This window comes from Jaculus jaculus, chromosome 7 (genome assembly GCF_020740685.1).
Source record: "Jaculus jaculus isolate mJacJac1 chromosome 7, mJacJac1.mat.Y.cur, whole genome shotgun sequence".
Lineage (NCBI taxonomy): Eukaryota > Metazoa > Chordata > Mammalia > Rodentia > Dipodidae > Jaculus > Jaculus jaculus.
The window spans coordinates 147,663,168-147,675,068 of NC_059108.1; the positions used below are offsets into that span (position 1 = coordinate 147,663,168).

General features: G+C 47.1%; 1 protein-coding gene across 4 annotated transcripts in view; it reads right to left on the reverse strand.

Annotated features, from left to right (window-relative positions):
• Positions 1-11,878, reverse strand: part of Tecpr2 (tectonin beta-propeller repeat containing 2) — an 85,007-nt gene extending 73,129 nt beyond the window's left edge. The window contains exons 1-3 of one of the 4 annotated variants that reach the window (XM_045155165.1): positions 11,799-11,878; positions 10,815-10,993; positions 2,079-2,366 (exon numbers count right to left, since the gene is read on the reverse strand). In XM_045155165.1, coding sequence (XP_045011100.1) covers positions 2,079-2,297 — 219 coding nt within the window. In that variant the 5' untranslated portion in view covers positions 2,298-2,366; positions 10,815-10,993; positions 11,799-11,878. Of the gene's footprint in view, positions 1-2,078; positions 2,367-10,814; positions 10,994-11,200; positions 11,354-11,436; positions 11,623-11,798 lie in introns of those variants that run through there. The other 3 variants (XM_045155167.1, XM_045155164.1, XM_045155166.1) reach the window with 3 other exon arrangements.
• Between the last annotated feature and the right edge of the window lie 23 nt (positions 11,879-11,901).

Genomic DNA, 11,901 nt, shown 5'->3' on the forward strand with positions numbered 1-11,901 from the left:
CTCTACTCTTCTGGCTCTCCCTTAGTCTACTCCAAGCTCCACAGAGCAGAAGATGTCTACCGCCATGCCACAACCAGATTACAGTCCCATGAAGCCATATAGCAGAAGCCAAATTCAGTCACCTCTGAGAATCACAAACGCTAACTACTCACCAGATGTGGTGACACATGCCTGCAATCCTAGCACCTGGGAAACAGAGACAGGATGATCCTGAGTTCCAGGCCAGCCTGGGTTACATAGAGTTCCAGTCTAGCTGGGAGGGCATATGTAACAAGACTAAAACTATGTACTTAGTAAACTACAAATGGTGACTAAATGGATGAGCCAGCTTATCATTCATCAGTATTCTGTGCCAGTCATACCATGGCAAGATGACTGGAATGCCCAATGACCCCCATAGGCTAATGTGCTTGAACACTTAGTCCCCACCTGTCTGTGGAGCCCTTAGAGGCTGGAGCTTTGCTGAAGGATGTCTGTCCCCAGTGGTGGGCCAAGGTGTTAGAGCCTGGCCCTGCTTGCCATTCATGCTCCTCCTCCTCCCTCACTGCTGATGTGACAACGTGACACTGGCTTCCTGCTCCTGCCATGCTTTCCCCACCTTGACAGACTGCACTACAAGCCAAAATAAAATTCTTTTCTCCTCTAACCTGTACTTGGTCAGGTATTTTGTTTCAGTAATGAGAAAGTAACTGATAAACATGGTCATACAAGGTCCCACCAACATCTACAAAACATAAAGATGTTTCAATTAACCACTGTGCAGATGCAGAATGCTGACTGATCAGTACCTCTGTGCTGTATAAGTCATTAAAAAAAGTTTTTTGTTTTATTTTTATTTATTTGAGAGCAACAGACACACAGAGAGAAAGAGGCAGAGAGAGAGAGTGAAAGAGAGAGGAAGGGAGGGAGGGAGGGAAGAGAATGAGCACACCAGTGCCTCCAGTCACTGCAAACGAACTCCAGATGCATGTGCCACCTTGTGCATCTGGCTTATGTGGGTTCTGGGGAATTGAACCTGGGTCCTTTGGCTTTGCAAGCAAATGCCTTAAATGCTAAGCCATCCCTCCAGCCCACCTGTTCTTTTTATATATCTTCTTTCTTTTCATTCTTTTTCTCACACAAATAAATAAAATGTATTTTTTTTAAATGACGTTTGGCCGGGCGTGGTAGCACACGCCTTTGATCCCAGCACTTGGGAGGCTGAGGTAGAAGGATTGCTATAAGTTTGAGGCCACTCTGAGACTACATAGTGAATTCCAGGTCAGCCTGGGCTAGAGTGAGACCCTGCCTTGAAAAATAAAAGGCAAAAAACAAACAAACAAAAAAGATGTTTGGGCCTGGAGAGATGGCTTACCAGTTAAGGTGCTTGCCTGAGAAGCCAAAGGACCCAGGTTCAATTCCCCAAGACCCATGTAAGCCAGATGCACAAGGTGGCACATGCGTCTGGAGTTCATCTGTAGTAGCTGGAGGCCCTGGCATGTGCCCATTCTATTTTCCTCTTCCTCCCCTCACCAAATAAAACAAAATAAACAGTTTTTTTAAAAATGGCGTTCAGCTGGACTAATGCATGCCTCTAATCCCAGCACTCAGAAGGCAAAAGTAGAAGGATCACTGTGAGTTCAAGGCCATCCTGGGCTAGAGTGAGACCCTACCTAGAAAAAAATAAGATGGTGTTCAAGTCTTACATGGGTAATATATGAACTGATTTCCTAGCAAATTAGGGGTAAGCTACCCCATTCTAGAATCCAGACATGTTAAGCATCAGCATCAACTGATGGGCGTACAATGCAAACATTAGAACACAGACATGTTAAGTGTCAACAACTGATGGGCGTACAATGCAAACAATAGAACACAGACATGTTAAGTGTCAACAACTGATGGGCGTACAATGCAAACAATAGAACACAGACATGTTAAGTGTCAACAACTGATGGGCGTACAATGCAAACAATAGAACACAGACATGTTAAGCGTCAACAACAACTGATGGGCGTACAATGCAAACATTAGAACACAGACATGTTAAGCGTCAACAACAACTGATGGCGTACAATGAGGACAAAAGCCGTACTGACCTCAAAGTTGTACTTCTTCATGCGGTTGAGGTGCCGGCAGTACAGGTACAGCATGCTGATGCTGCTGCCCACCGCGATATAGTCCCTGTTGGCATCCAGGGCTGTGAGGTAGACCACAAGAGAGCGGAAACCCTTCTGGATCTTTGTGGGAATGGCATTGAGGAGATAGTACAAAGGGCAGAACTCTCGGAATGTAACGGGCTCTGATACCAATGCCATGACCAAGGGTTCCACAGGTATTCTTCAGGCAGGAGGAGTGCTTAATCTTCATTTAGGGAAACCTGTAGGCTACAACATATGACATTGTAACTCTTTCAGTGCCTTGTCACGCCAAAAAGCCACAATATTTAATAGTGGGAACACAGAACTTTAAGATGTATTTAAGCAGAAAGAAAATAGGGTGATAAGATGTCTTTAAAGCGCTGTTTCAAAACACACTGCAGCAGGACTGACCCTAGAAATCGTGCCCTACTAACCCCATGGAGGACGTAGGGCACAAAGCACATTCCTCTTCTCCTCACATAGCTAATGACTTTATCGAGGAGGCCATGGATCAAGAGCTGCAGAAACACAAAGAATTAAGAGCCAAGCATGAGTCTTGAGAAATGAAGGACCAGTGTGTGGATTAACGTGACTCTGGAAGGGACTCTCCTCAGAAGTCTATGCCGTTCCTGGGTGTGACTATTCTCTTCATAAGCATCTCTCTTCCCTGTAATATGCTCTGTACTTAAATATTTTACCATGGCTGCTTATGCCTGTCATCCCAGCACCTGGGAGGCTAGGGAAAGAAGACTGCTCTAAGTTCTGAGGTCAGCCCACGCAACACAGTGAGACCCTGTCTCCAATCAAACAACCTCCCCCCCAAAAAGAAAAGGAAAACGAAGACTTGGAAAGATGCCAGCCTGGGTTTGATTTACCCATGTAAAGCCAGACTGTGCAAAAGTGGCATATGTGTCTGGTCTGGAGTGAGTCTGTACCAACAACACACTTCACACACACACACACACACACACACACACACACACACACACATGCAAATGAGTGAAGTTTTTAAAAGTAAGGTGTGGAGCTTATGCCCACAACCCTAGCATTTGGGCCTCTAAGGCAGGAGGACTGCTGTGAGTCTGAGGCTAACCAAACTACACAATAAAGCTCTCAAAACCAACCATACAAATAAAACACACTATAATGCAGATGCACCATGTCTAGAAAAACACTAGCTTTTCTTTTTAGTTTTTCAAGGTAGGGTCTCACTCTAGCCCAGGCTGACCTGGAATTCACTATGTAGTCTCAGGGTGGCCTTGAACTCATGGTGATCCTCCTAGCTCTGCCTTCCCAGTGCTGGGGTTAAAGGCACACACCTCCATGCCTGGCTGGCACTAATTTTTACATTTACATCTTCTATAAAGCCACCCTGTCAAGCCAGAAGGACACATCACCTCCAGCTCCTCTTCTCCCCAATAATCTGGTCTGATGTCTTTACTCACCAATACATTACAATTTAACCTACTGCCCCACCCCAAGCTTGGGCCAGATTACTGTCACTAAGAGGTCTCCCTGGTGCCCCATTGCATCTGCCTGCTTCTACCCTTTCTTATATACTTGGCAAACAGATTTCTCCTGGGCAAAGCTGACCTGGTACCTGTCAGTCCCTTGCCTAGCACGTTCCAGTGCTAAAGCCAAGGCCCCTGTCATCACTGCCTTACAAAAACCTTGGTGGCATGTTGGTGGCATGACCTCTGCTGCCCCTGGGGTCATAATCTCAGACCTGACCTGAACTGCTTCTAATGACAACATTCTCAAGCAAGGGAGATGGTTCCATGGTTAAAGACACTTACTTGCAAAGCCTGACTGGCCAGGCTCCATTCCCCAGCACCTACATAAAAGCAGATTCACAAAGTGGCACATGCATCTGGAATTCGTTTGCAGTGGCAAGAGGCCCTGGCATACCCATTCTCATTCATTCTCTATTTCCCTCTCTCTCTCTCTCTCTGCTTGCAAATAAATTAAAAAATATATCTAATGACAACATTCTTGACCTCTCACCTCGTGGTCTTCACACTCTCTCATCTGTTAGGTGCTTGGCTTTGTTCATTTTTCTGTCACTATAACTGAATACCACAGAGTAAGTTAAGTAGTTCAAGCTCAGGTGGCCAAATATGATGAAATCCTCTTGCTGGCAATGACTCTAAAATCCCAAGACTGTGCAAAGTATCACAAGGCAAGGCAGAATAAATGTGCTAGCTTAGGTTTCTCTTCCTCCCATGTAAAGTCACTAATACATTCTTGTAGGGGGAGGGGCATTCTTATGACCCATCTAATCCTAACTACCTCCAGCAAGTTCCAATGCAGATACAACTAACATGACTGAAGATTAAATTTCCAGTATATGGAAGACTAGGGAGATGGTTCAGTGGATAAAACACTTGCAATATGTATTAGTTACTTTCTTGTTGTTATGAACAAATAGCCATCCAGAAGCAACTTAAGAAAAGAAAGACTTTAGTTTTGGTTTGCAGGGGAAGGTTCATGGCAGAGAAAACATGGCAGGTCAGCTCGTTACCGTTCAGTCACAATGCACAGGCTGACCAAGAAGCAGGGCCAGGCTATCAAACTCCAAGGCCCAAGCCCAGCCACCCACTTCCTCTAGCAAGGTTCCACCTCCTAAAGATTCTATAACTTTTCCAAACAGGGCCACCAGCTGGGGACCAAATACTCAAACCCATGAGCTATGGGGTCACTCCATTCAAAGGACATGTGATGCCAGCAGAGTTCAGATCCCCAGCAACCACGTAGCTGCTGGGTGGGAGTAGTGGGCTCCCTGCAATCAGGAAAACAGAGACCCAGGGTCTCCTGGGCAAGCTGGCTGGCTGCACTAGCCAAATCATTGAGCTCAGTTCAAATGACTGATGCTGCCTCAGTACATAAAATGATTGAGGGAGACACCAAATGTCAACCTCTGGCCTACAAGCACACCTGCACACATACACATATGCATGCACATCACACACACACACACACATACACAAAAAGAGTGTCCAATAGATGAATTCTAGGAGAGACACTCAAAGCATAGCAGAACATTCCAAATCTAGGCAGCTGATAAAATCACTGAGGAAGCCATCCAGACACAGCGGCTCAGTCCAAATCCCAGTGCTCAGAGGTGGAGGAGGCAAGATGCTCAGAGGTGGAGGAGGCAAGAGGCTTGCCATGAGTTCCAGGCCAATCTGGGTTATAGAATGACACTGAGGAAGCCAATACAATTATTAGACATTTCATATTGTCAGCTAGTGTTGTTTACTCATATAAAATCTTTTTTTTTTCCCCCTGGGGCTGAGGAGGTGGCTCAGCAGTTGAAGGCACTTGCTTGCAAAGCTTTTAGGTCAGGTTTGATTCCCCAGTATCCACATAAAGCCAGATGCACATGACACATGCACCTGGAGGTCTGGAGTTGGTTTGTGATAGCACAAGTGGCCCTGGCACACCCATGCATTCTCAATCTCATTTATATTCTCACTCTCTGATTACAAATACTAAATATTTATTTAGAGCTGGAGGGATGGCTTAGTGGTTAAGGAGTTGCCTGCAAAGCCAAAGGACCCATGTTCGATTCCCCAGGATCCACGTTAGCCAGCTGCACAAGGGAGCGCACGCATCTGGAGCTCATTTGCAGTGGCTGGAGGCCCTGGTGTGCCCATTCTCTCTCTCTCTTTCCCTCTTTCTCTGTCAAATAAATAAATAAACTAAAATATTTTTTGTTCATTTTTATTTATTTGAGAGAGACAGACAGAAAGAGGCAGAAAGAGAGAGAGAGAGGGAGAATATGGGCATGCCAGGGCTTCCAGCCACTGCAATGAACTCTAGACGCATGCGCCCCCTTGTGCATCTGGCTAATGTGGGTCCTGGAGAATCAATCCTTGAACTGGTCCTTAGGCTTCACAGGCAAGCACTTAACTGCTAAGCCAACTCTGCAGCCCAAACTAAAATATTTTAAAATATTTATTTAGTGAAGAGAGAGAGAGAGAGACAGCGCGCGTGAGCGTGCGCGCGTGTGCGAATGGGTGCACCAGGGTCTCTAGCCACTGCAAACAAACTCCAGAAGCATGCACTACTTTGTGCATCTGGCTTACATGGGTCCTGGGGAACTGACTCTGGGTCCTTTGGCTTTGCAGGCAAGTGCCATAACCACTAAGCCATCTCTCCAGTCCTAAAACCATTTTAAAAAATCTTTTTTTATCAATCAGGTGTGGTGGCACATGCCTTTAATCCCAGCACTCAGGAGGCAGAGGTAGGAGGGTCACTGAGAGTTTGAGGCTACCTTGAGACTACATAGTGAATTCCAGGTTATCCTGAGCTAGAGTGATACCCTACCTTGAAACACCCCCCCCCCCCGCACAAAAAAAACCACTTTTTATTGGGGCTGGATGGCTTAGCAGTTAAGGTGCTTGCTTGCAAAGCCTAAGGACCAAGGTTTGATTCCCCAATACCCACATAAGCCAAATGCAAATGGTAGTGCATGCATTTGGATTTCATTTGCAGTGGCCAGAGGTGCTGACACACGCATTCTCTCTGTCTGCCTCTTCCTCTCACAGATAAATAAAATATTAAAAAAAAAAAAAAAACTTTTTCACCAGGCATGGTGGCACACGCCTTTAATCCCAGCACTTGGGAGGCAGAGGTAGGAGGATCGCTGTGAGTTCAAAGCCAGCATGGGACTATATACTGAGTTCCAGATCAGCTTGGGCTAGAGCAAGACCCTACCTTGAAAAAAAAAAAAACCAAGACAAGTTTTTTTCTACCTTTTGAGAAAAGTTCATACTTTGTAACCCAGGCTGACCCAGAACTCACAATGTAGCCTCAGCTGGCCTGGGATTTGTGGCAATCCTCCTGCATCAGACTTTCCAAGTACTGGAATTACAGGCTTGAATCAACCGGCACCAGAGTGGAAGGTCTCAAGCTTAAAGCCTGAGCTCCACGTTCACTTGTTCTCCAGGGCCTCCTCTTCCCCCCCAGGCTCCACAGTTCAGTATCCCTACTCAGAAAGAGCTCATTCCACACATGTGCCTTTCACTGCAGAGCATCTTTCTCTCATATGCCTCCATAATCCTCACAACCTCAGATTGCTTTACTTTTTACATAATCTCTTCCAGCCAGGTGTGGTGGCGCACATCTTTAATCCCAGCACTTGGGGGGCAGAAGTAGGAGGATCACTGTGAGTTCAAGAGCACCCTGAGACTACATAAGTGAACTCTAGGTCAGCCAGGGTTAGAAAAAGACCCTAGCTCAAAACAAACAACAACAACAACAAAAGCCTTCTTCCATGAATATGTACAAAACACCAATTTTCTCTTGCTTATTATTGTGACCCCCTAGTACCAAACATATGCTCCCTAACGATTAGTTGATTAAGTAAAATAATTTCAAGTCTTAATGCAAAATAATATTCTCAATCTAACTACCTCCCTCTTCTATACTGGGCATCAGCCTCAGGGCCTTGCATATGTTAGGAAAGATTTCTACCAATGAGCTACACCCCAGCCCTTTTGAACCAATTTTTAAAATAAAACAATACTTTCCTGGCTATGAATATTTCAGCTAAAAAATACAACACATTGCTCTACAGCTTTCTTCTAATCATAATGCTTCCCCCTCCTCCCCACCTCCCTATTGTCCCATCAGTCTCACAAACATGACAGGCGGTAGCTAGCCTTCACTGCCTGCTAACACCCAAGCATGACCCAGATGGAGTATACTAACACCGGACTAGAACTAACCTACAACCGGACACATCCACTCAGAACAACGACCACATGGCAGTTGCAGGGCTCTGCTGATACTGCTGTCTCAGAATCTTCGTTTTCTTGAGGCAAGGTCTCACTGTGTACTCCAAGCTACAGTCCTGTACTCATTCCAGGTGCTGGGATTACAGGCCACCATTCACAGCTCTTACAATCTATTGCTTATTTTTTTCTTGGAAAGAGTCTCACAACAGTACCCCACGCTAGCCTCAAACTCATGGCAATTCTCCTACCTCAGCCTCTTGAGTACTTGAAATACAGACATGCATCACTATCCTAGTTGCTTAAATGTTAAATTTTTATGGTAGAATACAATGGGGCAGACAGTAATTATTCTCACAGATGAAATTATATATTTTCATGCTCCTATCCAGGCTGGCTAGTCAAGTGGTCACAGGTGGAAGCCTACCTTAAGCCTGGAAATTGGACATTTGAACAGAGCTCTGTATCTGTCTTCCTCTCAGGCCACTCTTCCATTTACATCCTCTGTTCCAGCTGCAGTGAGCTTTCCACCCCAGCCCCTGAACCTACCATGGCCTGCATGTTTTTATAGAGCCAAGCCCCTTTCTTCCCTTTCCCACAGACATCCTGTACTATAAACCTCCACCAAGAAGCCTTCATCCTCCCTCAGTTGTGTTCTCTGCCTTCATGGGACATACAAGGCAGTGACCAGAAGCATCGTCACTGTTCTCCATCTCCTTCAATGGAAGCTTTCTGGTCTTTGCCAAAGTCCCTTTAGTCTGCACATCTTGAGGTACGTCAAAAGACTAAAAGACTGCTGGGCATGATGGCACACATCTGCAACCCCAGCACTTGGGAGGAAGAGGCAAGAGAAATACCACAAATGTGAGGGCAGTCTGGTCCATCTAGTCAGTTTGAGGCTAGCCAAAGGCTACATAGCAAGGTCCTGTTTCAAACAAGAAACAAACAACCAATATGTAATCAACACTAAACATATATTTGTCGAATTAATCTTCCTCTCAAAAGACTGTTAGAGCTGGAGAGATAGCTTAGCAGTTAAGGTGCTTATCTGCAAAGCCTAAGAACCCAGGTTCAATTCTCCAGTGCCCATGTAAGCCAGATGCTGCAGGTGGTACAGGCAACTGGAATTTGTTTGCAGAGGCTATAGGCCCTGGCACACGCATTCTCTCTGTATCTACAGTCCCCCACCCCAATATAAATAAATACATAAAATATTTTTAAAAGACTGCCCAGGCCTGGGACGGTAGTGCACACCTGTAACCCCAGCACTCAAAAGGCTAACACAGGAGGATCTTCATAAGCCAACTATGTAGTGAGCTCAAGGCCAGCCTCAGCTCCTTAGAAAAGACTGTCTCAGAAAAACAAACAAAAACTGTGCCAAAGCGGGCTCTGGTGATGCACACCTTTACTCCCAGCAATCAGGAGGCTGAGGTAGGTAGATCCCCCCAAGTCCAAAGCCAATTGGGGCTACAGGGTAAGTTCCAGGCCAGCCTGGACTACCATGAGACTACACTTGAAAACAAACAAACAGGAGCTAGAGACATGGCTTAGCAGTTAAGGCATTTGCCTGTGAAGCCCAGGGACACAGGTTCAATTCCTCAGATGCACAATGCAGTACATGCATGTACAGCTCGTTTGCAGTGGCTGCAGGCCCTAGCATACCAATTCTCTCTCACACTCCAATGAATAAATAAAATATTTAAAACAAACTGAAGGGTTAATAACCTTCCCTGAAAACTAAAGAGTTAATAACTATCCCTAAAGCTCATGGACAATAAAGAAACAACAGAGGTATTCACCCTCATTAAGTCTGACACCTTCCCTGATTAATGTACTTCCCTTAGCCTAGATAGCCTTGAAGGACCAGGGACCATCTGAGTTTCCTCCCTTAAGACAATCCTGGCTGAAGAAGCCTATTCTGAACAAGGACACAAACAGCTACAATTTTTTTTATCAGCTTGCACCTGGTACAGTCTGTTTCTGTTTCTTAGGATCCTCCTTATAAGTCTGAACCCCAGCCTGGCTCAGCGCTTTAGTCTCCATCCCGCCGGAAGGCTGCTGCCCCTCGCTGTTTCTCTCAATAAACAGTCTGTCTGTAGAGATCGAGCCCAGTGTTCTCTTTTGCTTTTCTTTAACACTTTCCTCACACAGACAAACAAAAACTGTACCAGACTGCCCCAAGATACTGGGGGGGGGGGGAATCACAGGAGCTCTCCTAATCAGACCCAAAACTTATGTTAAAATGAATATACACTTTTGAATAGTGTACTTTTACATCAACAATTTACAAAAACCACCAACTTCCACCTCCTGACTCTCCCAAGCTCAGGTGTCAGTACACCCAGAAACCTCTCCATGCTTAACACCCGTAGCCTGTTTTCATTACATGTATAACCATTTCCTGACCTGTTCTCCATCTTTCCAAGTTCAGTCTATGGCTCTTTAGATACCTGTTTCCTTCCTTTTTTCTACTAAGGGCCATTTTGTTCAAATTATATAGAGGCTAATATGAAAAGGGACCAAACTTGAAGTGTGACTCCTCCAAGGAACACTGAAAGCACATCGAGGGAGTCAGTCTTCCACTGAAAATAACAATGTGGCTACACAACTCCAACTGTGTTCTATCGCTCCTGCTTCATTCCACCTTCCCCGCCACTGGCTCCCAAGCTTGTCCTGAAAACTCGAGTGGAACTCTTAGGTATGAAAGCTCAAAAGCCAGATTACAAGCACTCTGAGGGTAGCCACAGGGTCGGGAGGGTCACACACATAGGTTCCCTAGGGTCCAGCACACTGGCTGGCATACAGTAGACTCCAGGAAAAACCTGCTGAGTGAACAAACATGGGATATAAGTCAGGTTACAAAAACAAAAATGAAGGTCACAAGTGGATCAGCATGCATTAGAGCTAAGTGTGGGAAAGTACAAAACCCTTACAAGCTTAGGAGACCGATACTCACTGGCGACAGGGGTCAGAGGAGCTTCATTCAATGTGTGCCCATGCCTGGAATCTGGGCTTGGAGCTTTCCCATGACTCCCTTCCTTAGTTCCTAAGACCTTGGCTGCAAGGCGGCAGTCAGCCCCATGTGCAAGTGATCATTCCAACGACAAAGGATGCAGCGCTCTGGTACTCCACATTCTGCCAACAGAAGGGATAAAATTCCTGAATCTGTGAGAATAAGAGGAAGAACAGAGCAGGGAAGAGAAACGGGAGGTCGAGTAGATGAACCCAAAGTCATGAGAAGTCAGAGGCTTCAAAAGCAGCAAGGCCAGCGCAGCCAGGGAGGTGACAGCAGGGATGATCCTTTACAGAGACCACTGGGCCAGGCACGGTACTTAACTGTACCTTCACTGACCATCCTGCTCCACCCCAAGGTAGAAACTTATCATCTCCATTTCATGGATGATGAAACCAAAGCTTGGCGAGTTGATGGCATATGCCCCCAACACACTGCTAGACGGGGGAGCCGGGCCGTTGGACTCAGGACACCGCATTCTTCAACCCTCACTGCCCATTCGCTCTCCTGGGCCACACAGTCCGGGTTGACAGGGAGGCCCTTGGCTGATCCACTCTACACTTACTCCACTCCGACGGCGTGCCGGCTGCCCGCGCGGGCGGGAGGAGGCAGGGAGCCTGCGGAGGGGTCGGGGTACAGAACCCAGCGCCAATCACTAAGCCGTCTGAGGAGCCGCGGGAGGCAAGGGTGGGGTCGGGGAGGAGCCAGGGCGCGGGGCTGCGAGCCCGGGCGCTGTGGGAGGCCCGAGACGCCGGTCCCTCCGCGGAGCCCGGGCTTTCCAGCCGGACGCCTGTGTGCGGAGGCCCGCGCGTGTGGCACGGCGGCCGGGGCAAGGTGGCGAGCCGGGCGGCGGAGACTCTGAGGGGCCGAGGCAGGGAACGATGGCTCCGGAAGCCGCGGCCCAGAAAGACGCGGGACCGGACTCACCTCCCGCGGCAGCCCCTCCGGACTCGTCCGCCCCGCGGGCCGGAGGAGGCGGGATGGACTCGGCGCCGCAGGGGCTGCCGGGAGCACGTTCCCTAGGCAACGA